Below are 24,360 nucleotides of genomic sequence, written 5' to 3'. Positions count from 1 at the left end.
ATGGATACCAGCTTCCTTTGATGGATTCTGTCATCCACTTATAGTCACGCACAAAGAATAACACTTTATATTCATTTGGTCCTTTATCATTCAAAAAGTTTTTTATTATCATAATATTCATTGACACTTCTTTGTTCATAGGAGTTTTAGTATGTAAGTGTCTTCCCTGTTACTAAGGTGTGAAACTTAAGGTATGAGATGAATAAAAAGAAGGTAAACGTGTTGATCTCTCCGCTCCATACATTTAAAAAGTTTTCTCCTATAAAACCTTATTCCTTACCTGCTTCCAACCAGTCTTAATTTCATTTTTTTCTTTTTCCTGATTTATTTCCCTAATTTCTATGCTCTCCATTTTTAGTCTTTTAAAATATATTTCTAATCTATTATATTCTGATAATTATAGACTATTATTGTTCTTAGTCAATGTTCTACTTTCTATTCTTCAAGCTTAATGCCATTGACTTTTATTTATAACTTTTCACCTCATGGATATTAAAACTTTATAAAAGTGTTAAATATTTTGTCTCCATTCTAGCTTTTTTACTTTTATATATGCTCATTTTATCTGTTTTAAAACTAAAATGATCTCTACTAACATTTGAATAAAATTCTTTTCTTTCCTTAATTGATAAATTTTCTAAAATATATAAATAAGGAACAGCAAGAAATAGGGTAATAGAGAAAATTCATTCTAAAAATAGTCACTTCTCTGGCTTTTAATCAAAATTTATGATAAGAAGACTCTTTTAAAAAAATCTATGTCTAGAAAATCAGGAGATACGTTTTTTGACTAGTTATTAGTAAGTGTTATGATGATGGTGATACATTTTACTGACTGGAATAATTTGCTTGCTGGAATGATTTTACATCAGTCCTTATATTAGGAGCTTATAAACAGACATTGAACTTCAAGCAAATAGTATCAATTAAGTGTCATGAACCAGGAAGTATTGAACTATAGGATTAGTAATGCAGGATGACAACAGATATTTAATCAAATCAACAGATATTCAATCAAATTCTTCACATTAATCTTTTAAGTCTATTTTCTAGTTGACAGCCCACTCTTCTTATCAAGATAAAAGAAAAATCTAATGAAGCCTTGTCCTGTATTTTTGGTGTACTTTCCTTCCCTAATCTAGAATCAGAAATATCTCAAGTAGGCATTCATATTCATGATGTATTTATTGAGTTTTTACTAAGGACTATGCAGTAATCTATACACCTTACATTCCTACGAAGAAGGTACTATTATTGCACCAATTTCTTAAAGAAAGTGAGGCTCAGAAAGGTTAAAATACCATATTTCATGGACTCTAAAATGCTATCAACAGTAAGAAACACCATTATTTTAGATATCACTAAGAAAAAAATCACTGCCACTTATATAACAATACAATGCTTTAAGGAAAGTCCTATACTATGCAGATGTTAGTTTCACCAGCTTTTGAAATATTAGATCTATTAGGAAGGACTTGCCAATTTTTCCTGACTCAGCTGCACAGTTTGGCATGTGGTAGACAGTCCTTTAGCAAGTATCTTAATTAAAGTACAATAAAGCTATCTCTACATATGGGACTCCTTTACTTAATTGTCATAAAACACTTTGATGTTATCTGCAAGAAAAGGTAAACTAGTGGTCATTCATTCAACATCAAATGTTTGCTTTACTAATATCAACATTATATTCTGTTGTTGTTTCTGTCTTTCTGGGTATATAATAACTTTATAATTCAATGCTTAAATACTGCATCATCTTTTTGAAGAGTTAACCCAACAGTTTCACCTAATATGGACAGTCCCACTAAAGTATATAACTTACTTAAGGTAATGATAATATGAACAACTATGACCAAGTTTACCCATACTCAGCCAATATCTACTATGTAACAATTACATACTGCTTTATAGTTGTTTCAAGACTCCATGAGTTTAATACCAACCCAATTCTAAATATGTTAAAATGTAAAGGAAAAAAGTGTGTTTTAGAATCAAAGAAATACGGAAATTTACATTAAGTCTCATCAGTAGTAAGTGTGATTTAATATCCCTCCTGGATAGTCCTACTAGTAGTCAGGCCTGCTAACAGATAAGAACCTATGGATAAGGAGAGATCTGATGTAGCATTAGACTTTTACCTCTTGGATAACCAACAGAGCACAAAGAGAACAGCAGAGCTTTCTCTCTCTAAAACTTTTTGTCAAAGGAGAATAGGAGGCTACTCCTAAGTGGTCAAAGTATCTAGTATCTCATCTGATTTTTGGGCTTAGGTGAAAAGTAACAGACCCTAATGAAGAAAACCTCTCTGCCTACAAGATCTACAACAGAGAAGCACAGACTCACCCTTAGTTTCACTTTCTATTCATTTCTAGAAAGTCATAGCATCTCTAGCCCTTGCCTGATGAGGGGTTATAGCCATTATCCACTGCTCAACTCCACTCTTCCTTGGATGAATTCTTTAATAAGCTCCATTGCTTAAATGACTCACAAGTATCAACCAACTTAGCAGAAAACACTCCCTGGCTCCATTATCAGGGAAGACATGCCCTACTTTAATTTCACCAACAAAGCTCAAAAAGTAGTTACATTTTACTGAGCAATGCGCTTTGGCAGGTGCTAAACTATGAAATAAGGCAAACAGTGGGAATTTTTCTAATATAGTAAGCCTCCCTAAAGTATGACCCATTATCCCTGTTTTCTTTCTGAAACTCAGCCTATGACATTATTGAAGGAAAGAACACAGATACATAAGCTTTCTGTTGGATCTTAATATTATACGTCTATATGTAGGCTTTAGAACATTTATTTCCCCATACTTTAGCTTTTCACTTTTAAAAAACTTTTATGTTTAGTATTTTTGAGAGAGAGGGAGAGAGTGAGTGAGTAAGAGAGAGGCAGACTGCAAGCAGGGAAAGGGCAGAGAGAGAGATAGATATAGAATCTGAAGCAGGCTCCAGGCTCTGAGCTTTCAGCACAAAGTCCTACACGGGGCTCAAACCCATGAACAGTGAGATCATGACCTAGGCCAAAGTCAGACACTTAACCAACTGAGCTACCCAGGAGCTCTCTAATTTCTTTTTTTTAAGGATCCAGAAGCTCAAATCATGTTGATATGTGGAAAGCTTACCTTTTTTCTTCTTCTTACACAAGTCATGGTCAATAGCCTTGTATTTTATAAACAGCAAATAATTATTTAATTTGTTCTTACAATTGGGTCTCATATACTACAGCTGAATAAAAAAATTACTATTTATAATACCTAGAGAAAACTTCCTGTAACACCCAAGTCATACTGCTTTTTCAATTTTTACCCTACTCTAATCCATTTTTTACCCAAAGTCATGTTTTAAAGTTCTTAAAACACTATTTCCTTACCTATATGAGTGACTTCCTGTTGCATTAAAACCAAAATCTAAAGTTCTAACCATGTTCCACAGGACCTGCGTGAGCTAGTCGCCACCTGTTATTCTTTCATTCTCCCCACCAATCGACTATGCTCCAAATACACAAACCTTCTCTAAACCTAACATACCTAAAGCTTTGCTGCTCCAAGATGTTTCCACATGTGTCTCTTATGCCTGGAATTTTCTTACTGACCATTCTTCACATGGTAACTCCTTCTCTTGCTTTAGGGTATTCAATTTAAATGCTCCCTATTCAGTGAAACCTATTTAACCCCATTTCTAAAATACATTTCACATATAATTTTCTCTATACAATTGTTAATCAGGTGTTTTTAATCTCTGTATTTCTTAATGCTTATTTATTATGAAAGAGAAAGAGAGTGCAAGCAGTGGAGGAGCACAGAGAGGGAGAGAAACAATCCCAAGCAGGCTTTGCACTGTCAGCACAGAGCCTAACGCGGGGTTTGAACTCATGAACCATGAGATCATGACCTGAATCGAGATCCAGAGATGGATGCTTAAAAGACTGAGCCACCCAGGTGCCTATCATCTCTGTATTTTTAAAAAATCTGTGGGGTGCCTGGGTGGCTCAGTCACTTGAGCATCCGACTTCAACTCAGGTCATTAATCTCTGACTTCAACTCAGGTCTGTTCTAGCCCAGTGTTGGGCTCTGTGCTGACAGCTCAGAGCCTGGAGCCTGCTTCGGATTCTGTGTCTCTCTCTGTGCCCCTTCCCTGCTCATGCTCTGTCTCTCAATAATAAATAAATATTTAAAATTTTTTTAAAAAATCTGAAACCTACACAAGAATATAATAAGCTCCATAAAGATATAAGCATTAGTTATCAGATATCTTCAATACAATTCTGCCCACAACATAAAGGATAAAGTTATGAAAAGGAGAAGTGAAAGCAAATTGAATGTAGAATCACTATTCAGAAGTTCATTTTTTAACCCACTATGTCTATATTGTAGGCCTTGTTTCTCACCTAGAGAAGCAAAGAATTCTCCATTTGATACTGAGGTGAGATATTTTCCATAAAATATGATGTTTTTGAGAATATTTGTTTACTTCTAGAGTTCTCTTCTAAGTCATTTAAACATAATAAAAAGATGTTAATACCTGTCTTATGTATTTCTTCAGGGAAAGAACAAACACAAAATAATACAAAAGTAAAATGAAAAGAAATGGTAGAAGGAAAAAACTAGTACCATCCTCTGATACAAGCCATGTTCCTGGAAATGTCACTTAGGTAAGGTGGGTCCTATTTGCCGTTGTCTGTAAAATGAATAAGCTAATTAAGAGTTTAAGTCCCCACTAAGATTTAAGTTGAACGCTTTACGGTTATTCTCTTAAATTCACTGTTAGAAAAATATACAGGTCAACTTAATTGGCTTGCTTGTGTAAAATAGTTTACTTTACCCAAAGAGTAGCAAAAAAATCCTTGATACTAGTTCCAAGTTCCTGGTCTTTAGACTTTTTGTCCAACGGAGGAGACTGTTTACGTTTCTCAGCTTTTATCTTTGCTGTACCTATATGTTAACAAGTCAAAGAATCTTATGACACATTCAAATAATTAAAACATATATACAAACATATGTACACATCTTAGTATAGTTTTTCTTGAAATGGCAAGTGAGCTATTTTTGAACAAGCTAAAGTCAATCTAATTAAGTAAAAAGCACATTCTTCTAAAATAGTGCTGTCATAAAGACTATTCTATGATAATGAAAACTTTTCATCGCTGTACTGTCCAATACTGTAGCCACAAGCTTTTTGTAGCTATTAAATACTTGAAATATAGCTCCTATGACTGACTGCAATTTAATTTGAAATTTAAATAGTCACACATGGAATGTGATTATATTTTGACAACACAGCATTAAAATGTAAGAGTAATCTTTGATATTACTAAAAATACTTTGTACCAATAAAATGTACTACCATTAGGAGAGTATCTGATTTCTCTAATGGTATATGTATTTTTTACTATTTCCAAAAGAATTTTAATAGGTATTATTTTATCTAACAATAATTTTATCAGGTGGTACATGTATTAAATAATGCTCTATAAATAGATTTAAATAGATTTCTTTAAGAAAATTTATGAACTCTGCCTTTTTAAAAAAAATGACAAGAAGCAAAAATATATACTAATGCAAGTTTGGCACATAAATAATATTTGGCAACATGCAGCTCGTTTTCAAACAACACTAGCATATGTCATATCTCCATGACAAAAAGAAAAGTAGTTCAGCCATATTCTGAGAACAGGAGATGGGGGTAGGGACAAGGAATATACTGTCTTTTAATTTAATGAATTACATTTTTATAGTCACCTCGTATACTGTGTGGGAAGCATGACAATGGTATTAATGTAAACCATGCAATAAGTGAGACAAAACCAAAATAAATCCACCAAGTCCGCAGCCACTTGTAATGATGATCAATGTCTTCAATACTAACAGAGAAAAGTTAAAAATTTCAACTTTGTGTATTTCATTACAAAGCCATAATCAGAGAGAGAGAAAGAGAGAAATGAAACATTTTTTGTTAATGTGTCTCTATTGTTTGTTTTGCTGATTGTATGAGTCCTCCAATTATGCAGGTACCTTTTATCCAACAAGATTATAATTTTTTTCTCTTTTCTTTCTTTTCCCATGTTCACTCAGGTGGCAAAAGTAATTTTGTTCCTTTGTAACTTTTTTTCTCCTACAGAAGCTATGCATTTGGAAGATTATCCCCTTTAAATCGTACCTATCCTTTAAAATCATTCCTGCTCATTTAAATCATGCACACTCTTTAGGGCAAGCCTGGACTTTAAGGTGCACAACTAACCTTTTATCTGACATCTGACCCTTTAAATTACATATACTTGGAAATCTTTCTTACAGTTCCTTCTCTGACTCAACTCAGATTGAGTGTTTATCACCCTTCTGGTGATCACACCTAATCACCCCAGGACCCTTTGTTAGCCTTCATCTTCCATTTCCCCTGCAGCTTTTCCTTGGTCTGCCTTTGCAGACTTTGTAGTGAGCAAAGTGGGATGGCAATGTGAAGTATATTGTGTTGACTTTCTCTATTTTCTCACTGTTCATTTTGCAGTTTCAGCACAATCTGTTTTCAGTCATGCTCAGGCCATGATCTTGCAAAAAATTTTCATAGCTGTTAAGTTATTTTGTATCATTTAGAGAGATTTGGGGATATTCATTACCATATAGCTATCCCTGTCTTCAGTTCCACAGACATTTAAGACCTTGTCTGACCATCCATTGTGGGAAAATAACCCACATAGTTAAGAACCACAGTTTTGAAGGTGCTAATTTCTCACAGGCAATTCTACTGTCAACAATGACCTAGTGAAGAGCTGGCATACAGGCCCTGCCTTTCACAGAATGTGAAGAATATTAACAGTTATGTTCATTAATGGGATAACTCCTTATCCATTGCTACATTATTCAGCGATACAAGTCCCAACTTGCAATGCTATAAGGTTGCAATCTTGAGTTCCATTATCAGAGAGGTATATATATCTGGACATGGTATGCAGAAAGAGTTTCAACTCTAGATTGTCACTAAGATTATGTATTTCCTCACTGATTATAATATTTAGATTTTTTCCCCTTTTTACTTTTCAATCCAGCTATGTATTGTAACCATATGCATTAAGCTACATATGATTATTACATATCTGTAAATAATTGATAACCAAGAAGGCTGAGGAAAATAAACTAGCCAGAAAATATAAGCAAAGAATTTAATAGGTGCCATATATATCAATAGCTTTTCCTCCTACTAGAAATAATTAAGAATAATATAAAGATTCCAAGTGCATTACTAACAAAATAAATTAGTAGAAATAAGCTTAATGGAGTATTTTCAATAACAAAAATCCTAAAGCTTTATTGAAGGGCACAAATGAAGAGCAAATAGAGCAATATATACCATATTCCTGCATAGAAAGCTGACGATTATTTCCAATTTGATACATAAATTCAAGTATTTCAAATCAAAATGTTTTCATTGTAACCTGAGACTATTAAGTTTATCTGAAAGAGTAATTCTGCAGAAATAGCCCCTGCTTTTTGGTGAATAATATTGAGGAAGGACTTATCCAATCAAATAGCAAATCATATGTAAATTTGCAGTTACTGAAACATTGTAGTACTGGCATGAAAATAGATAGATCAGACAACAGATTAGAGAGACAAGAGATAAGAAGGAAACCTATGTATGTAAGAAATTTAATTTATGATATAAATGGGTGTATAATATCAATAAAAAATAAATTAATTTAAAAAAACACAGAATGATCCATAAATGTTATCAGTACAATGGGATATCTCTTTGAGGGGAGAAACAGAAGCTTGGTCCATTTGTCATATTACAGAAAAAAACCTGAAATTGGATATTACATTTAAATGTGCAAATAAAACCACACAGGGACACTACAAGAAAATTACATGCCAATATCCCTGATGAGCACAGATTCAAAAATCCTCAACAAAATATTAGGAAACCAAATTTAACAATGTATTAAAAGGATCATATACCACAACCAAATGGGATTTATTCCAGGGATGCAAGGATGGCTCAATATTTGCAAATTAATCAATGTGCTACACCACAGAAACAAAATGAAAGAAACAAATCATATGATCATGTCAACTGATGTGTAGAAAACATTTGACAAAATTCAGCATTCATTCATAATAAAAACTCTCAACAAAGTGCGTAAAAGGGAACATACACCAACCCAATAAAGGCCATATATGACAAACCCATAAGACCAGGAATAAGATGAGGAAACCCAATTCTCCTCACTTTCAGTGAACATAGCCCTGGAAGTACTAGCCAGTTCAATTAGGCAAGAAAAAGAAATAAAGGCATTCAAATCAGAAAGGAATGAGTAAAACTATCTCTGAAGATGACATGATAGTAATATAGAAAACCTACATACTCCACAAAAAAAAAAAAAAAATGTTGAGAACACCAAGCCATGACTCCGTTCTATCAAGTCAGCTATTTCTGGATATTGGGGCACAGAGTAAGACCAGTGAAATCTGTAGTTGTCATAGTGTCACACTTTTTTGTCTTATCATATGCTCCCTTGTCAGAAGCAACCTTGTGTGAGAAACCACAGGGATGAATATGCCATCTGGAAGTCTTTGAATGGTGATACAAGAAGAAGCCTTAATGGAGATATTATAGACTAAATGTTTAGACATTTCTCCAAAGAAAATAAACAAATGGACAACAAGTAATCGAAAAGCTACTCATTATCACTAATCATCAGGAACATAAAAATCAAAACTATACTGAGCTATCACCTCATAACTGTCAGGATGGCAAAAGGAAAAAGAGAAGAAGAAAGAAAAGGAGGAGGAGGAAGAAGGAGAAAGAAAATAACAAGTGTTGGCAAGGATGTGAGAAATTGGAACCCTTGTGTATTACTGGTGGGAATGTCAATGGTGCAAAGTACCTCTATGAAAAATAGAATGGGAGTTCCTCAAAAATCTTAAAAATAAAAATACCACAGGATTTAGCAATCCCACATCTGGTTATAGATCCAACAGAATTGAAAATGGAATTTCAAAGAGATATTTGCTCACTATGTAAACTGCAGCATTATCAAAATAGCCAAGGGGTGGAAGTAATAACCTAAATATCCATAGACAAATAAACAGATAAAGTGTGGTATATACATGCAATGGAATAATATTTAGCTTTAAAAAGAAAGTACTTTTACTGGCATATACTATGGCATATGCTCAATAACCTGAGGTCATTTTGCTAAGTAAAATAAGCCAGTGACAAAGAGACAAATACCACATGATTCCACTTATATGAGGTATATGAAGTAGTCAAAATCTTAGAAAGTAAAATGGTGATTTTCAGGGGCTGCGGAGAAGGAGGTAAATGGAAGTTATTGTGCAATGGAGACAGAATTAAGTTTTGCAAGATCCAAAATTTCTAGTGATCCATTGTACAACAATGTGCACATGGCTAACAATATTGTACTATACACTTAAAAATGGTTAAGATGGTAAAATTTACATCATGTATTCTATCTACAATTTAAAAAAAAAACTATATGCAGAATTAGTAATAAGGCTTTCTTTATAGTGTTTTTAAAATTGTATTTCAAAAAATAAAAATAAAAGTGTATTTATATGTATATAAATAAGCATATCAGTCATATTTACATGTTTTTCTTAAAAATATGGTATAACAAATTAAAAATATATGTTTATATGCTATATTATCTATCCAATAAATATTTTATATAGTGTAAACAACAACAAAAAAGGAAATAAAATTACTTACCTAATTGGGAGAATACTGTTTTCATTCCCCTTAATAAGGGGTGCTCCTATCACATAACCCAAAGAATATCCAACTATTAATGAAGCTTCCAGTAAGCCTATAAAATGAATACTGAACATCAAACAACTACATAAGCCAGTTCTGTCGTGATAAAAATTACGTTGTTGAAAGAGATTACTTCTGAAAGCTTCATAACATACTTTATTAGTCAGGATTCTTCTGAGAAGCAGAATCAACAGGATATTGAGAGAGATATTATAAGCAATTGGCTCATGCAATTATAAGGTCTGGCAAGTCCAAATTTGTAGAGTAGGCTGACAGAATGGAAATCCAGGTAAGAGTTAATGTTACGTTATGAAGCCTGAAATCCATAAGACAGTCCAGAAGGCTGGGAAAACTCAGGCAGAATTTCTATCTAGCAGTTTGGCAAAAGAATTGCTTCTTTTTTGGGAAACCCAAGTCTTTGTTCTGAAAGCCTTCAACTAATTGGATACGGCTCACCCATATAATGGAGAGTAATCTGCTTTACTCAGAGTCTACTGACTGTGTTAGTCACATCTAAAAAATACGGTAGAAACTCTAGACTGGTGTCGAAACAAACAAATGGTTGCCATAATTTAGTGAAGTTAACCATCATTATATCATCCAGTGCATATATTAAAGAAACTTAGGGGTGTCTGGGTGTCTCAGTCGGTTAAGCATCTAACTTCGACTCAGGTCATGATCTCATGGTTCGTGGGTTCGAGCCCTATGTCAGGCTCTGTGCTGACAGCTAGCCCAGAGCCTGGAGCCTGCTTCAGATTCTGTCCCCCTCTCTCTCTCTGACCCTCCCCTCCTCTCTCTCTCTCTCTCAGAAACAAATAAAAAACATTAAAAAAAGAAATTTTAAAAAAGAAACTTAGGTTAATTATAGAATTCACTGTATCTTATTTAATCTATATATTTAATGTGATATAAACATACCTATATTTAAAAGAAATATAAATTCGATATACCTGATTTCACTTTAATTTGTGATAGTTTGTATCCTTCACCTTATCTGCCACGGTGGCAGGAGGTAGAGATAAAGTAAGTTTCTTTCTGGAGTGTGTAAATATGCATTTCAATAATTACTCAGTAACACCAAAAGTAAAACAAACAATTGTTGCCACCCTCAGCCAACATTAATAAATCACTGCAAATTTTTTGTTCAAGAAAAACATAAATATGAAAATCAACTATTTTAATCTATTGACATAACTTTTCTTACTTCTGGTGGAAAAGGTATTATTTTGGTGCAAAATGCTATTTTCTCCTAAATCATCTTCAGAATATACTTCTTTTATTTTTTTAAAAAATATGATAGTTAGATAACCCTGTCCAGACAGATGATCTACCAGGACCAGGAGCTATTAAAACATATGGAAATACAGATTATTCTGAGATATACCCCTGGTTATTTATTATGGGATACCATGGCATAAAACACTGGAAATGGGGGACGCCTGGGTGGCTTAGTCGGTTAAGCGTCCGACTTTCGCTTGGGTCATGATCTCGCGGTTCGTGGGTTCGAGCCCCGCGTCGGGCTCTGTGCTGACGGCCAGCTCAGAGCCTGGAGCCTGTTTCAGTCTGTGACTCCCTCTCTCTCTGACCCTCCCCTGCTCGCGCTGTCTCTCTCTCTCTCTCTCCTAGAAATAAATAAAACATTTAAAAAAAAAAAAAAAAAACACTGGAAATGGAATACTTCAATGTAGTCAATTAAATAGCACATCACTTCTCTTCTTGATGGGATGAACAAGATTATATTCACATTAACTTCAAACTATCTGAGCTCCCTCAAAAAATGAAATAAGTTAATGTAGGTTAAGAAGTTAGTACAATGACGATGATTTCAATAACACATTGAATCCAGTACTGAGGAAGCATGAAACAGTATTTCCATCTCCTTATGATGGCAGCAACTTCACACCTATGTCCCCAAAGTTTAAATATAATTTAAGCAATTCAATCTGATAATTTGAGATATTTTTTCACCAGAGAAATGAAATGCAGCCTGTAAAGTTTGATATTACAAACTATATATACATATATATAACATATAAATGTTATGTGTACTATATGTATATTAGACACACATATGTAGAAAGAATATAGATTTTATTAAGACAGTATGCATTTTTCCCATTTTTCTTTATCTTTTTGATGACTTTCAGATGGCTTGTCTATAATTCCAAATCTTAATCAACTCCTTAGAATTAGGCAACTCAATGTGATTTTGAAGTCAAACATACCAGTTAGTATTTATTATAATATTCTAAGAGCCAATAACTAGTACTTGCATATCAGTTTAGATATGTACACCAAGCTAAAAATCAAAATGGGTCAATCATATTAGAGAGGGAAAACAACTTGCCTAGATAAATGCCAGTTGAGTGTATGGCAACACTGTTGTCGATGAAGATTACGCCAAGGGTAAAAAGAGGCATTCCTGCTATTCCCTGCACAATCTGCCCCAGGATGGAGGAAGCTATGTATTTTGCTTGGAATGACTGTGAAGATTTCTTGCAAACCTCGATGATCTTCATTTCTTGGCAAATATCTTTCGAAAAGATAATTATTTTTTATTAAATCACTCAAAAGTTAAACATACAATAAGTATACAGTATCTCTCATGAAATATTTCATCTTTTATAAAGCTATTTCTACCAGTATGCTTTTTAAGTTAACAATTTACATTGAATGTAGCAGTTCTATAATCAATCATCATATTCTCAGAAAAATGCAATTTTAAAAGAAGATTTGTGGGAATACTGGAAAAGATACATGTATTATAAACCAAATATAAATGTGTAGGCACAATTACATGTATATACATAATTATGTGTGAATATATATACGTGTGTGTATAGATAGATAGACACATAGATACCTACACATATACAAAATACACATATACGTATGTTCCTCTTAAATTTGGCATCAGGTATCCCTGATTTTGACCCCAGGAAAAAAAAATATCATAATTATACTACAAATACATTCTACAGATTAATATATTTGGCCTACATATTAATATTATAAATACATAATAAATGTATGTGAATGTTATACAGTTCATACATTGATGATAAATATCAGCATATTGTTTAATTTGTGAATTATATAGTATATACTATACAAATTATATTTAATATTATTTATTTATTTGTATAAGCACACATCATAAGCATACCTTTAAGTATCATAAGCATGTATATACACACATGGAGGTAGCCTCATGGCTTTTCCTCCCATGTCTTGCTAAAGTCCAGTTTAATGTTGTCATAATGGGTAAATTCATTTTAACATTTTTATAGACCTATACACAACAAGAAAGTACCCAACACAACAGTGTCAGAAATAGCACTATGAAACCTCAAAATAGCCTTCATCTACTGGGAATAGCAAAAAGATTGTGGAAGAAACTTTTAAAAAAATGAACAAAGGAAAGAAATCACTAATCTCTTTAGATTCCAAGTCCTATGCAGAAGGGCAACTCCCATTTTGAAATGGTAAGAGTACCTTCAAAAAGGTGTAATCTTCCTTTTTTCTGTGTGTTTATTTAGGTATTTATTTGTGCTGGTGTGTATGTGTGTTGAGGTCAAAATAAAGGGGTTAATTAAAGCATACTGTGGAAGACATAAGGAATTACCAAAGTTATCAAGAGATTCATAATATATATGAAAACTGACAAAAGAAAAACAATTATTCCAAAATATTCTTTCTTCTTCCTATGCCTCTTACATGAAAGGGTGTCTGATCATGAGACGATGAGAAAAAGGCATATGAATGTTGGTAGAGAGCTACAATTAATTAGCTTAATAAACTTGGTAATATAAATAGATACAGATGGACGGATCGACAGACAGATATCACAGTCTATTTTAAATTTCTAGAGCCAGTGGCTTAAATGAATAGTAATTTGATGTATCTTTTATAATCTTACCTTCAGAGTCTGCAGTAGACTGATGATATCCATCACTAATGTATGGAAAGGCAAAGAAAAGTGAGCCAAGTCCTACTAAAAAGGAGGAAAATGTAATCCATCTTGGTATGTTTCCTCTCCCTCCGTAGTATGATATAAACAGTACTATCAGACAAGATGAAATATCATAAGTCGAAGATAACAATAAACTCTCAGTGGTGCTAAGATGATTCTCCTTCTGAAAAGTGCCAGTGCTTAGATCCACAAGACCAAACACAATACCTAAAATATAAAAAGAAAAAAAAGAGAGCCATAATATGCATATGAGAGACACAAAAGGAATACCATTTTAATCATTACAAAGCAAAAAATTTACATTAAGTTTACTTTACTTTATTCTGATTGTTTAAGACCTATAAACACATGATCTATTTTCTAAAATGTGAACAGATCTTAAAGTCTATGAATTTTTGTACCTATTTTGTACCTATTTACTGAAAAATAGTGATTTTTTTACTGATATTTATTTTAATGTATTACATTTCAATCATAAAATGAACAAATAAGAATCTAATAATTCTGTTTATCTACTACCCAGAACAGGAAATAAAACATTATCAAAATATTTGAAGCCTAGCATGTACTCCCCAAACACATTCTTTTCTCTCTCTCCACAACACACATCCTACATTTGAAGTTTATCATTTCTCACCCTTTTAAATACTTTTTTGACAATGTGTATGTCCTTGAACAATACAGAGAATTGTTTGTCATGTTCCTGGACATTAAATAAATGGTATCCTACAGATGTTTTCTGTGCCTCAGTATCCAACTAGGGAAAAATACACTAAATATTTGAAACAAAAATAATATAGACATTGGTTACAAAAGTAATACATTTACTGGAGTGAAAAGGGAAAAGAGTTACTCATCAAAACTCAGGATCCCTATGCCAAGGGACATTGCTGGCACATGGGCATTGCTGCTGTTCCTGCCAGAATTGCAGTCACAGCCTCTTTTGCAGGAAGCCAGGACGCACATTACTGCTAATGGTTTGAGAGCCAACTCACAGCCACCCACTGCTTCCGCTGCTCTTGCCGTTGCAGACCAATAACCATAAGCACTGCTGCTGCTGGAGCTGCAATGATTCCTGAGCATAAATCCAGGAGCTTTTACTCATCCAGCATTGCTGCTATTGCCAAAAACATCACCACAGACAAAGAGGATAAAACAAAAAAGAGGCCTTCCTTTGCCCCTTTTCCAAATCTACTGCCACAGCCCCTCAACGGCAGCACCTAAGTGGAAGCCTGCGAGAAAGAAAGGCTGGGATATGTAGTTTACAGACTCCCATCCCCTTTGTAAATAGAGTCCAGACCATGAATGATGAAGTTTATGGCCAAGAGACAAGTAACTTGAGAGCTCACCCTTCAGGCTACTCGGGACACATTTTCATCTTTCTTCCTCTATTTAAACTAACATACCAAATTAGTAGCGACACCATCATGTTTCTGCCTACCATTTTGCAATAACCATTCTTACAAACATGTTCTCACTCTTTCCGCAAAAAACAGAGACACAGAGTCCAACCAGTCATCATATCTATCTCAAGGTAACGTGAATCCATCTTCTAGTTCAATCATCACAAACCTGACTGGATTTTCTCAATATAAAAAGTAAATTACAAAGGTATAAATGGTGTAAGAAGTATAAAAAGTATAAATAAGTAACTAATCAAACACATCATAGACTTAACTAAATTTGTGAGGGAATTACACTGAAAAAGAAACCATAAGTCAGACTTGAAGCAACAATGGTTTAACAGAGCAAGACCAGTAGGAAAGAAGGTATTATAAGTTGCTTCATCAAAGAAAAGAATTTTCTTCAATTCTCATTTTAGATGTGGCAAAGGAGGATAAATGGTCAAAGCAAGAAATGTCCTGTCAATAACTATGTCCAACTCTGGGCCTGGGATATTAATTTTCCTTCTCAGGGATATTCTGTAACCTGGAGATAAATTTGCAACATTATCTCCCATAATACTCTTTGACCAAATAGAAAGGGAAAAAGAAAACTATTGGAACCCACACACACACAAATGTCTATATGCTTGTGTTTGTGTACACATAAAACAAATGAGAGAAAAATGTATCAATGCTGTAATTTTTATTTCTCTAAATCGTTATGCAAACACAGTTTATATTTATAACCCCCTTCTTTCACTATTCACCCCCTCTTCTACTACTTGATCACATATGACATATGTAGGTTGCTATCTCAAAGCATATTCCTCACCCTACAGGACAGCATCCCCAATTTTTTTATGGCTGTCTCCTAGCTGGACCTTACCTGAGTCCTCTATAGGACATTATAATCATCTATAAGGCCAAGAGTTTCTGGTTATAAAGGTATGTAGTAAGATCAGTGAATTCTATGAACATGAACTTCCCACTATCCTTCTCCTATAAAATGAGTTCCTTCATTTAAAGTAATGTGATAATAAATATGATGATCATGATAGTGTTTAAGGCATTCAATAAGTGGAATAGCCAGATCAACGCAGGTCAAGATAAATTCATGCATTCAGCTCTTGCATAACCTCCATTCTTGATGCAGTCATCACTATAAATATAAACCCATTGAACAAGATGTGTAATGACTGGGGAAAGAGGCTAGCTAATTTCACAGTATGGTTATCTATCTCATTATTGAAAGCTCTCTCTGCAATGGGTTTCTTTTGGTAAACATCCACAAAGGATAACTCTGTTCATTCAAATAGATATACCTCTTACCCAGCTCTCCTAGTCACCAAACGGTCAAACCATTAGGCAATGGTAGCATGGTACCTAGGCAATATGGATAACCAGATGTACTTCTTAATGTCCTGCCCACTGGGAAAATTTCCTTTTTTTCCTACTTTTTCAGGGCCTCCCCTGAGTGGAGCTAGAGTCCTACTAGCTACCATAATATAATTCCACCCTCAAAAAGCTACAGGTTCACTAAAGATTATGTTTCTTTTTTTTTTTTTAAATGTTTTATTTATTTCTAGGAGAGAGAGAGAGAGAGACAGCATGAGCAGGGGAGGGTCAGAGAGAGAGGGAGTCACAGACTCTGAAACAGGCTCCAGGCTCTGGGCTGGCAGTCAGCACAGAGCCCGATGCGGGGCTCGAACCCACAAACCGCTAGATCATGACCTAAGTGAAAGTCGGACGCCCAACCGACTAAGCCACCCAGGCGCCCCAAGATTATGTTTCTTAATAGTGAGTGGAACAAGAGACTTTCTGTCATTTTAGAAAAGGTAACCCTCACACTCCAAACCAATTACTCCCTAGACATATCACTGAACTGCCAGGGAAATTTGTGGTGTATATTATCTCCTAGGATAGACTTTATGTTATTCAGGGAAGGCTAGGATCTAATTCTAGTCATGAGTCTGACAGCAATAAGGGGTGGTGGGGTGGATCATAAGGGCAACCACCACTCCTTTCACTCGGGTGCAGTAAGTTTAGTGTTTTCAAGCAAGGAATTGATTTTTATTCATACAGTAAAAACAGTTGCTCCTACTGGGCAAAGAGGTTCTCAATTTGGGGATTTACGGTCCCCAGATTCACTCAATTCCAGCCAAATGACTTGATCCCAGCCCTTAGGGTTCTGCTCTTCCACAATCAATGTCTCAACTCTGACAAAAGTGATCTGGTAAATCTGTGAATTGAACTTATGTTGTAATTCTGGATTGGAACTGTTCAAAATATGCAGTGTGTGGCTAAAAATAACAAGATTCTCACAGAACCATCAGAGAAGCTGACACATTTCCCTAATCATGCCCTAAATTTCTCATTTTCTTTCTGGAAACTTTCCAGATCAGTCAGAAGCAGTTTGTCTCACTAGAATCTTTGTAGTCAAAAGCTCCAGGGGTGCCTGGATGGCTCAGTTGGTTAAGCGTCTGACTCTTGACTTCAGCTCAGGTTATGATCTCACAGTTCGTGAGATCAAGCTCCCCCTTTCCCTTCCAACTCCTGGCCCCATCAGGCTGTATGCTGACAGCATGGAGCCTGCTTGAGATTCTCTCTCTCTTCCCCTCTCTCCCTGCACCAACCCTCTGCTCTCACAGGATTTGGGTTTTTTTTTTTTTTTTCCTGGTTCAATTACAGTTCACATTGTAATTTACAGGCAAATTAGTTTTACTACATTGGTAAAGCTAAAAGTTTATTCAAAAGCTTTTCAAATACCTTTATATTATATACCATAACTTTTACAGAACAAAAGAATATTATTCTTGATATGCACTCACATACTTTAGTTTCTTGGCCACACTTGTCTCTAATAATATGCTATTCATATTTTTTGAAGAATATATATTTAATATGATTTTTGTCTAACTGTTCTCCTGAAATTAGCACCAATTCATTCAAGTTGCCTTGTATAGCTTTGTAATAAATGGTTAACTCAGCAGGCCTTGGCTGCTCAAAAAATGCCTGTCTTCAAGACTGGCCTTTGGTTGGCTCCTGGAAAAAGAGTCTGAAAGCCTGGAATATGCAGCCTGGTAAAAGTGCTTTATCATGCCCGAGGCCTGGAGCCACACAGAACCAGTCTAAAAGTTTATATTAATAAGGTAATTTAAAGTGAACATCTGTTGTTGTATGCCTGAGGCCTTGGGCCATTCTGTACCAGTGTGATCAGATAATTTATGCTAACAATATGATTTCCTGTGAACATGTGTTTTGTTGTGTGTGTAGGAGTGGGGTAATGGAGTGTGAGTAGTTGAGGTCAGTCACAGTGATGCTGTATGCTTACATGACCGATTCCTTCCAAAAACTTGGACACCAAGGCTCACATAAGCTTCCTTTTTTGACAACTCTTTGCATATGTTATCATACGTTGTTCCTAGAAAAATTAACCATGGCCATGCCATTCCACTGGGAAAGGATGCATGGAAACTTGGGCCTGGTATCTTGTGGATTTTCATCCAGGAACCTTTTCTTTACTGATTTTAATCTGTATCCTTTTATTATAGTAAGTATAACCATAAGGATAACATCTTTCTCCGAGTCTCTAATCTTAGAGAACTCCAAAATAAGTGTTAATTAATCTGAAGTCTCCAAACAACTGTTTACTGTATCACATTTTAATTGAGAAAACACTCTCTGCAGGTGCATTACTATCTAGTAAGCTCAAAGAAAACACTATTAAATAATGTTCAAAGTTCTTTTTTTGTACTGAAATATTTCAGCCAAAATACCCCATTCAGAGAATTTCTAATATTTTACAAGACAAAACTCCTCCAGTAAGTTATCTCTCTGTAAAATTATTCTGAATGCTTCACCCAATTTAAATGTGCAAAACCATAGGGCTTCTTAATTTCATTCCAATATATGAAAATGAATCACTTCATTAGATTAATATAATAAAGGACAAAACCCAAATAAACATCAAAAAAACAGAAAAAGCATAAAACAAAATCCAACATACTTTCATAATAAAAATACTCAATGAACTAGGAATAGAAGGCAACTTCCACAAACTGATAAAACACATATATGAAAAACCTATAGCATACTTAAAAAGTGAATCAAAGAGTTATCATAGGATCCATCAATTCCACTCCTAGGTATAAAAGCCAAAGAAATGAAAATATGTGTCCACACAAAAACTTATATGTCATTCCAGTTCTACATGTGAGGATCTTGGAAGTCACCACTGCATCCAAGCAGGCAATAAACTGAACAGACTAAAAAATTAACAACTCTTCTTGGAAATGTACCAGAGAAGATTCAGGACAAACTTGCCAAGACTGTGCATTTAACTGCCATTATAACTCATAGACCCAAATTTGGTATTTGATTTCCAAAAACACAAGCTCTGCAGTTCAAAGAAATGAGAATTTATTTTAGGGCTGTGATGAGAATTCTCAGACCAGGACCTGAGCTGAGAGTTACTAGAACTGAGTTTATCATTTTCCCTTCATTAGTGCACTTTTTAAGGGCACTCAAAAGAGTCCATCTGACAGCAGAATTCTTATAGTCATTATCACTTCCATAAGGCACAGTGTGGAGCCACTTGGGCTTTTTAAGATAGGTACTTCAGCTGGTACTTCGTCCCAATCAAACACAAGTGATAGCTTGACTCATTATGATGTCATCACATACCAAAAATGACTACCTATCTTCCATTGTCAAATGCCTCAGAACTTCACTCTAGACGAAAGGCATAATAAAACCAATCATAAAATCCCATGTTTATGGATAGATCTTCTGGGACTACACCTGATACCAATTTCAACAGCCTGGATCCAATCAGGAAGGCATGGCCTGAGTCTGATTCTAAGGAAACATCAAACATAACCAGTTTGAAGTTCAAAATACAGAATGAAAGATCCATGCACTTTAAGATTTGTGTGCACATAAGAAATGGGAAAAATGAGTAATTGCTGCAGATTAAAGTCTTAAAATGTTCCTGGATAGAATCTGGGACCAGAAAGGAAAAGGAGACTATTTTGAGGCAGTTGGCATTATCTGAGTGGGACCACCAATTCCTAATTTGATGATAGTGTTGCACTGATATTCCTGACTGAGAAGGGTGTATACTGGTTATACTGAAAAGTGTCTCACTTTGGGAAAATGCACATGGGAGTATTTAGCAGTAATGAGACACCATGTCTGAAAAAATCCGTATATAGAGAGCAAAAGTGAAGGAACAAATGTGGTACAATGTAAACAACTAGAAAATCTGGGTGTATGAGTCATAGGAATCCTTTGCATCACCATTGCACCCTTTCTGAATGTTTGAAATTATTTCAAAATTGTTTAAAATGTAACAACAAATAAAAAGATTAATTGATAAATATACATGAAGAGATAGATCATTTTTATGAACAGAAAACTCAATGTTATACCCAACCGAACTAATGATCTATATAAAATCATTAATAAGTAGTGGAGCTAAACACATTCACTGTAAACCACTTGCTCAAAAACCTTCAATGGTTCTTTATTACCAACCTAATAAGGAGATTATATTTAGTAAGGTAATACCTGTAAAGCACCTTACTCCTCACCTAACACATTAATAAAAAATAAACACCTTTTAGTATCCTTTCAAAAGGTTACTTTTTAGTCTGGTATTTAAAGACCTTCTTAATGAGGTGACAATCTGTCTTTTCCCTTTTTTAATTAATTTATGCATTCAATACATACTTATTCAATGTATTTTCTGTCTTAGTCACTGTAATTAGGTCCTGGGGAGACACGATGAATAAAATAAATATTTTTTTATTTACCTAAGCACTCCTTTTGGTGCTTAGGTAAAACCATCATCCAAATCAAACTTGTCACTCAACATTTTGGAACAAGGCTTTTCTATCTCTGAGTGTTTCTTTATCCAAACATTCATCAATTCATTTCCTTATACAATAAATACTCCTTAACTACACCCCAGCTATCAGAACTGAACTCTATTTATCTAGGTGTAATTCAAAGGCCTCTTTCCCAAGAAACTAGTTGAATAAAATCAAGACAACTGGTCACTAGTTATGTGTGCTTCTCATGTGGTTCTTATCACATACAGCCTTTTTATTAGAGCAAAAAGATCATGTTCGGCAAAGTTCAATGCCATCAGCGTCAACAGGCTAAGAATCCTAATAATGGTGGGGTGAGGGCTGTAGCCAAGTAAAGAATGAGAATCCCCCTAAAGGCATTCAAATTCACATTCTTCCTTAAACTGTTCCCCAAGATAAACACCTTCCAGTTTGAGTTCTCTGACATAGGTTATTTGAGGTCCCACTTCACCTCCTCATTTCACACATGAGGAAACAAAATCCCGGAAGGGAGCTGCTTGGCCAGTGTGTCTCAAAATTGTGACCACAAAGCAGGAACAAATCAGTGGTCACAGTTTTCACTTTTCCTTTAATCCCTTAAGTAATTCAGCCCTGAACTTCTCAGAGTTGGTGACCAAACATTCAATGACTCAGCCCCTCCCTCCTGCGGCTATCTGGAGGCCAGGCCCCAGTCACCTACACTGTGTAAGGTGGACTGCGTCATCAGGTGACTCGGAGGTGAAGCAATGACAGGTGTACAAACCCAAGGTAATGGCCCCTCTAACCTGTTTTGATTCCAGATGTACCTTGGAAACATAGAGTACAGCCTCCTCAAGCTGGGTCACCACGGGGTCCTTTCCTTCCCTCACACCTTGTCGGTCTCCCGTCTCCCCCCACGTCAGCAGCCCTGAGGCACCCTGACGCTGCCCTCACCACAACGACCACCACCCTCACGCAGGCTCACCTTGAGAGATGACCAGGATGCATAAGAAAACCAGAAAGCACTGGATGTTGTTTAAACGCTGACAACTGGGAATAACTATACAGCCCAGGCCGCAAGGCCCTTCCAAACTTTCATTCCTTTCTCGTGTCTTCTTGGAAACGGCGTGCTTGTCTTCGGCCTCCTCATCTTTTCCCCGTTTTTGGAAAGAGTGGAACTTGATTAGGGTAGTGGAAACCGTCCTCATTTTAAGGTTTTTTTTCTTGTCCTTCCCGGCCTTCTTGGCCTTCCCGGCCTTCCCGGCTTTCCCGGCCTTCCCCGCCTCGGCGGCAAAGGGGCTCTCAGAAACCTCGGCCAGGGCAGCCTCGGGCTCCACTTCTACCACGGCGTCCTGCATGGCCGACGCCGGACGGTAACCTGCCGACGCCGGCGTCGTGGCTCACGGAGGGCGGGGTCTGGCCGGAGGAGGCGTGGCCTGCGGTTTCCGGGAGCGGCTTGCTCCACCTGCTCCACCTGCTCCACCAAAAAGCCAGCCAGCCACGACGTCGCGGACCTGGGTGCCGCCAGAGGCGCCCGCAGCACAGGCCTCCGGAGGGAACGTTTCTCCCTGGGCAGAAGGCAAACGTCCCTGTAAGGTTGACAGTTGCCCAGAGAGAACTTCCAAGGTTGTTTCCTTCTCTGCTTCCACGTGGGGAAGAGATGGGGGGTGGGGAGGAAGCGCCCAGTACTAGATTCTGATCTTTGCTAACACAAACAGGGGGCGCCAGAGTAACTATAATGGAAGTCAAAAGATGCTAGATTTAATACTTTTTATAGAAAGCAAGGAAAGAGAACTGTGCAGTGATGCGATATAGGAGCTGTCTCCCAAGTCCTCAGACTTACCTTACTGTAATGTTTTTTGAACTGGATGATCTCACTAGAAACAGCCTGAAAATTGTGGAAGATCCAGGAGAAATCAGACATGAAAAAGACACTTCTATGTATTTGGAGAAACCAGCAAAGACTATAAAAAATATTCCAATGAATGTTCCTAAGTAAAGTGTTTTACACATAGAAATTATTGTCCTATAAACTATCCTTAGCCAAGAACAGAAGGGATTATTATTTTCCTCCCTAAATATTGGGATGAAACCCTGTGTATTTGACTTTCTCAGGTACAAAAATTTTACTGAAAAGAAAGAACACAGGAGAATAGTAGCACAATGTGAAAATTGTATATTTTCATGGTGAAATTTCACCTTATTGGCTTTATTTTCTCAGGCAGAAATAATACTTATTCAGGCCATCTATATGGGCTGGGTGACTTTATAGGAGAAATGAAACTATGTTCTCTCCAATGGATTAGAAACTGTGTTACTAAAAACAATCCAGACCTTCCACAAAATTTTGGGCTGGTAGTCCAAGAGAAAAACCACTGAGGAGTGCTGGGGAGGAGGGTACCACAGACCCCACCTCCAACCTGAGCCCTCAGCTAGCCTCACTATATGCCCGTCAGTAAGTGGAAGTGTTATTTTGTCTATACTAAGAGACCTAGTTTGCCAAATATGTAGCCACTACGTAAGAAGAAAAAATGCCCTGGTTTTTCCATATACATCATGCTCTACTAGGGTTCACCCTCACATTGCTTCATGACATTAATAAGCATAAAGGAAACAGAATGCTTTGGAGGGAGGAAAGTCAGGGGACTCTTACTCTTGTGCTTTGGTACCTGACTGGACACTGCCTGAGAGCAGAGAGAAAAAGATAGCTCCAATCAAAAAAATGATTTCTAAGACTTTTGCTTCTACTTAGAATATAGAGAGCCAAATAGAATGTTACCTTACTGTAACAACAATAATAACCAAAAAGAACAACATAATAACCAAGAAAAAAATCGTGGATAATATAAAAAAAAATATCACTTTTTTAAGCCCCCTGGAGAGCTACGTTTGCAAAGCAAAGTTATTTCCAAAGGGTAACAAATCCCTAGTAAGAAGGATGGGGCACACAAATTCTTTCATCTTTGGCAGAACACAGAAGGAGGAGGTAGCAACCATAAAAGAAGATTAAAAAAATATCTGAAATTTTAATTAACTTTTAAAGGACAAGCAAGGACTAGCATAATAGTTTAGAAACCCTAGGAAACTCCGAGACAAGAGGAATCCACACCCTCTTATCAGATCTTTGCCATCTGGGAGAGCAAGAGAATCCTCCTTAATGAGGAACACATTTGGAAGTGATAGGCAGACAATGAGGGAGAAACAAGGATTCTTCCTCACCTTCTTACTCCAAAGTACTGTGCTCCTTTTAAGAAGCAAAGCAAAGCAGTTCTGCCTGTGGAATTGAGGCAGGAAACTAACTCTCTTGCCCCCTAATCAGTTGCAAAGCAAGAGGAACAGAGAAAAAACATTTACCATTGAAAGGGAGACAGAAAAACATCGTGTTCTATGATCAACCA

The 24,360-nt window shown here is 35.9% G+C and overlaps 1 protein-coding gene across 4 annotated transcripts in view; it reads right to left on the bottom strand.

The window, feature by feature from the left end:
* SLCO6A1 (solute carrier organic anion transporter family member 6A1) overlaps nt 1–22,556 on the bottom strand; it is a 92,985-nt gene extending 70,429 nt beyond the window's left edge. For all 4 annotated transcript variants that reach the window (XM_039221317.1, XM_039221315.1, XM_039221319.1 and 1 more), the window contains exons 1-6: nt 21,948–22,556; nt 13,696–13,956; nt 12,124–12,309; nt 9,732–9,828; nt 5,744–5,865; nt 4,827–4,936 (exon numbers count right to left, since the gene is read on the bottom strand). In XM_039221317.1, the coding sequence (XP_039077248.1) occupies nt 4,827–4,936; nt 5,744–5,865; nt 9,732–9,828; nt 12,124–12,309; nt 13,696–13,956; nt 21,948–22,320 (1,149 nt within the window). In that variant the 5' untranslated portion in view covers nt 22,321–22,556. The remainder of the gene's footprint in view (nt 1–4,826; nt 4,937–5,743; nt 5,866–9,731; nt 9,829–12,123; nt 12,310–13,695; nt 13,957–21,947) is intronic.
* Nucleotides 22,557–24,360: the final 1,804 nt, after the last annotated feature.

This window comes from Hyaena hyaena, unplaced genomic scaffold (genome assembly GCF_003009895.1).
Source record: "Hyaena hyaena isolate Hyena2069 unplaced genomic scaffold, ASM300989v1 scaffold_976, whole genome shotgun sequence".
NCBI classification, from domain to species: Eukaryota; Metazoa; Chordata; class Mammalia; order Carnivora; family Hyaenidae; genus Hyaena; species Hyaena hyaena.
Note: the sequence above shows the minus strand (reverse complement) of the source record. Positions and strands in the feature narration are given on the sequence as shown.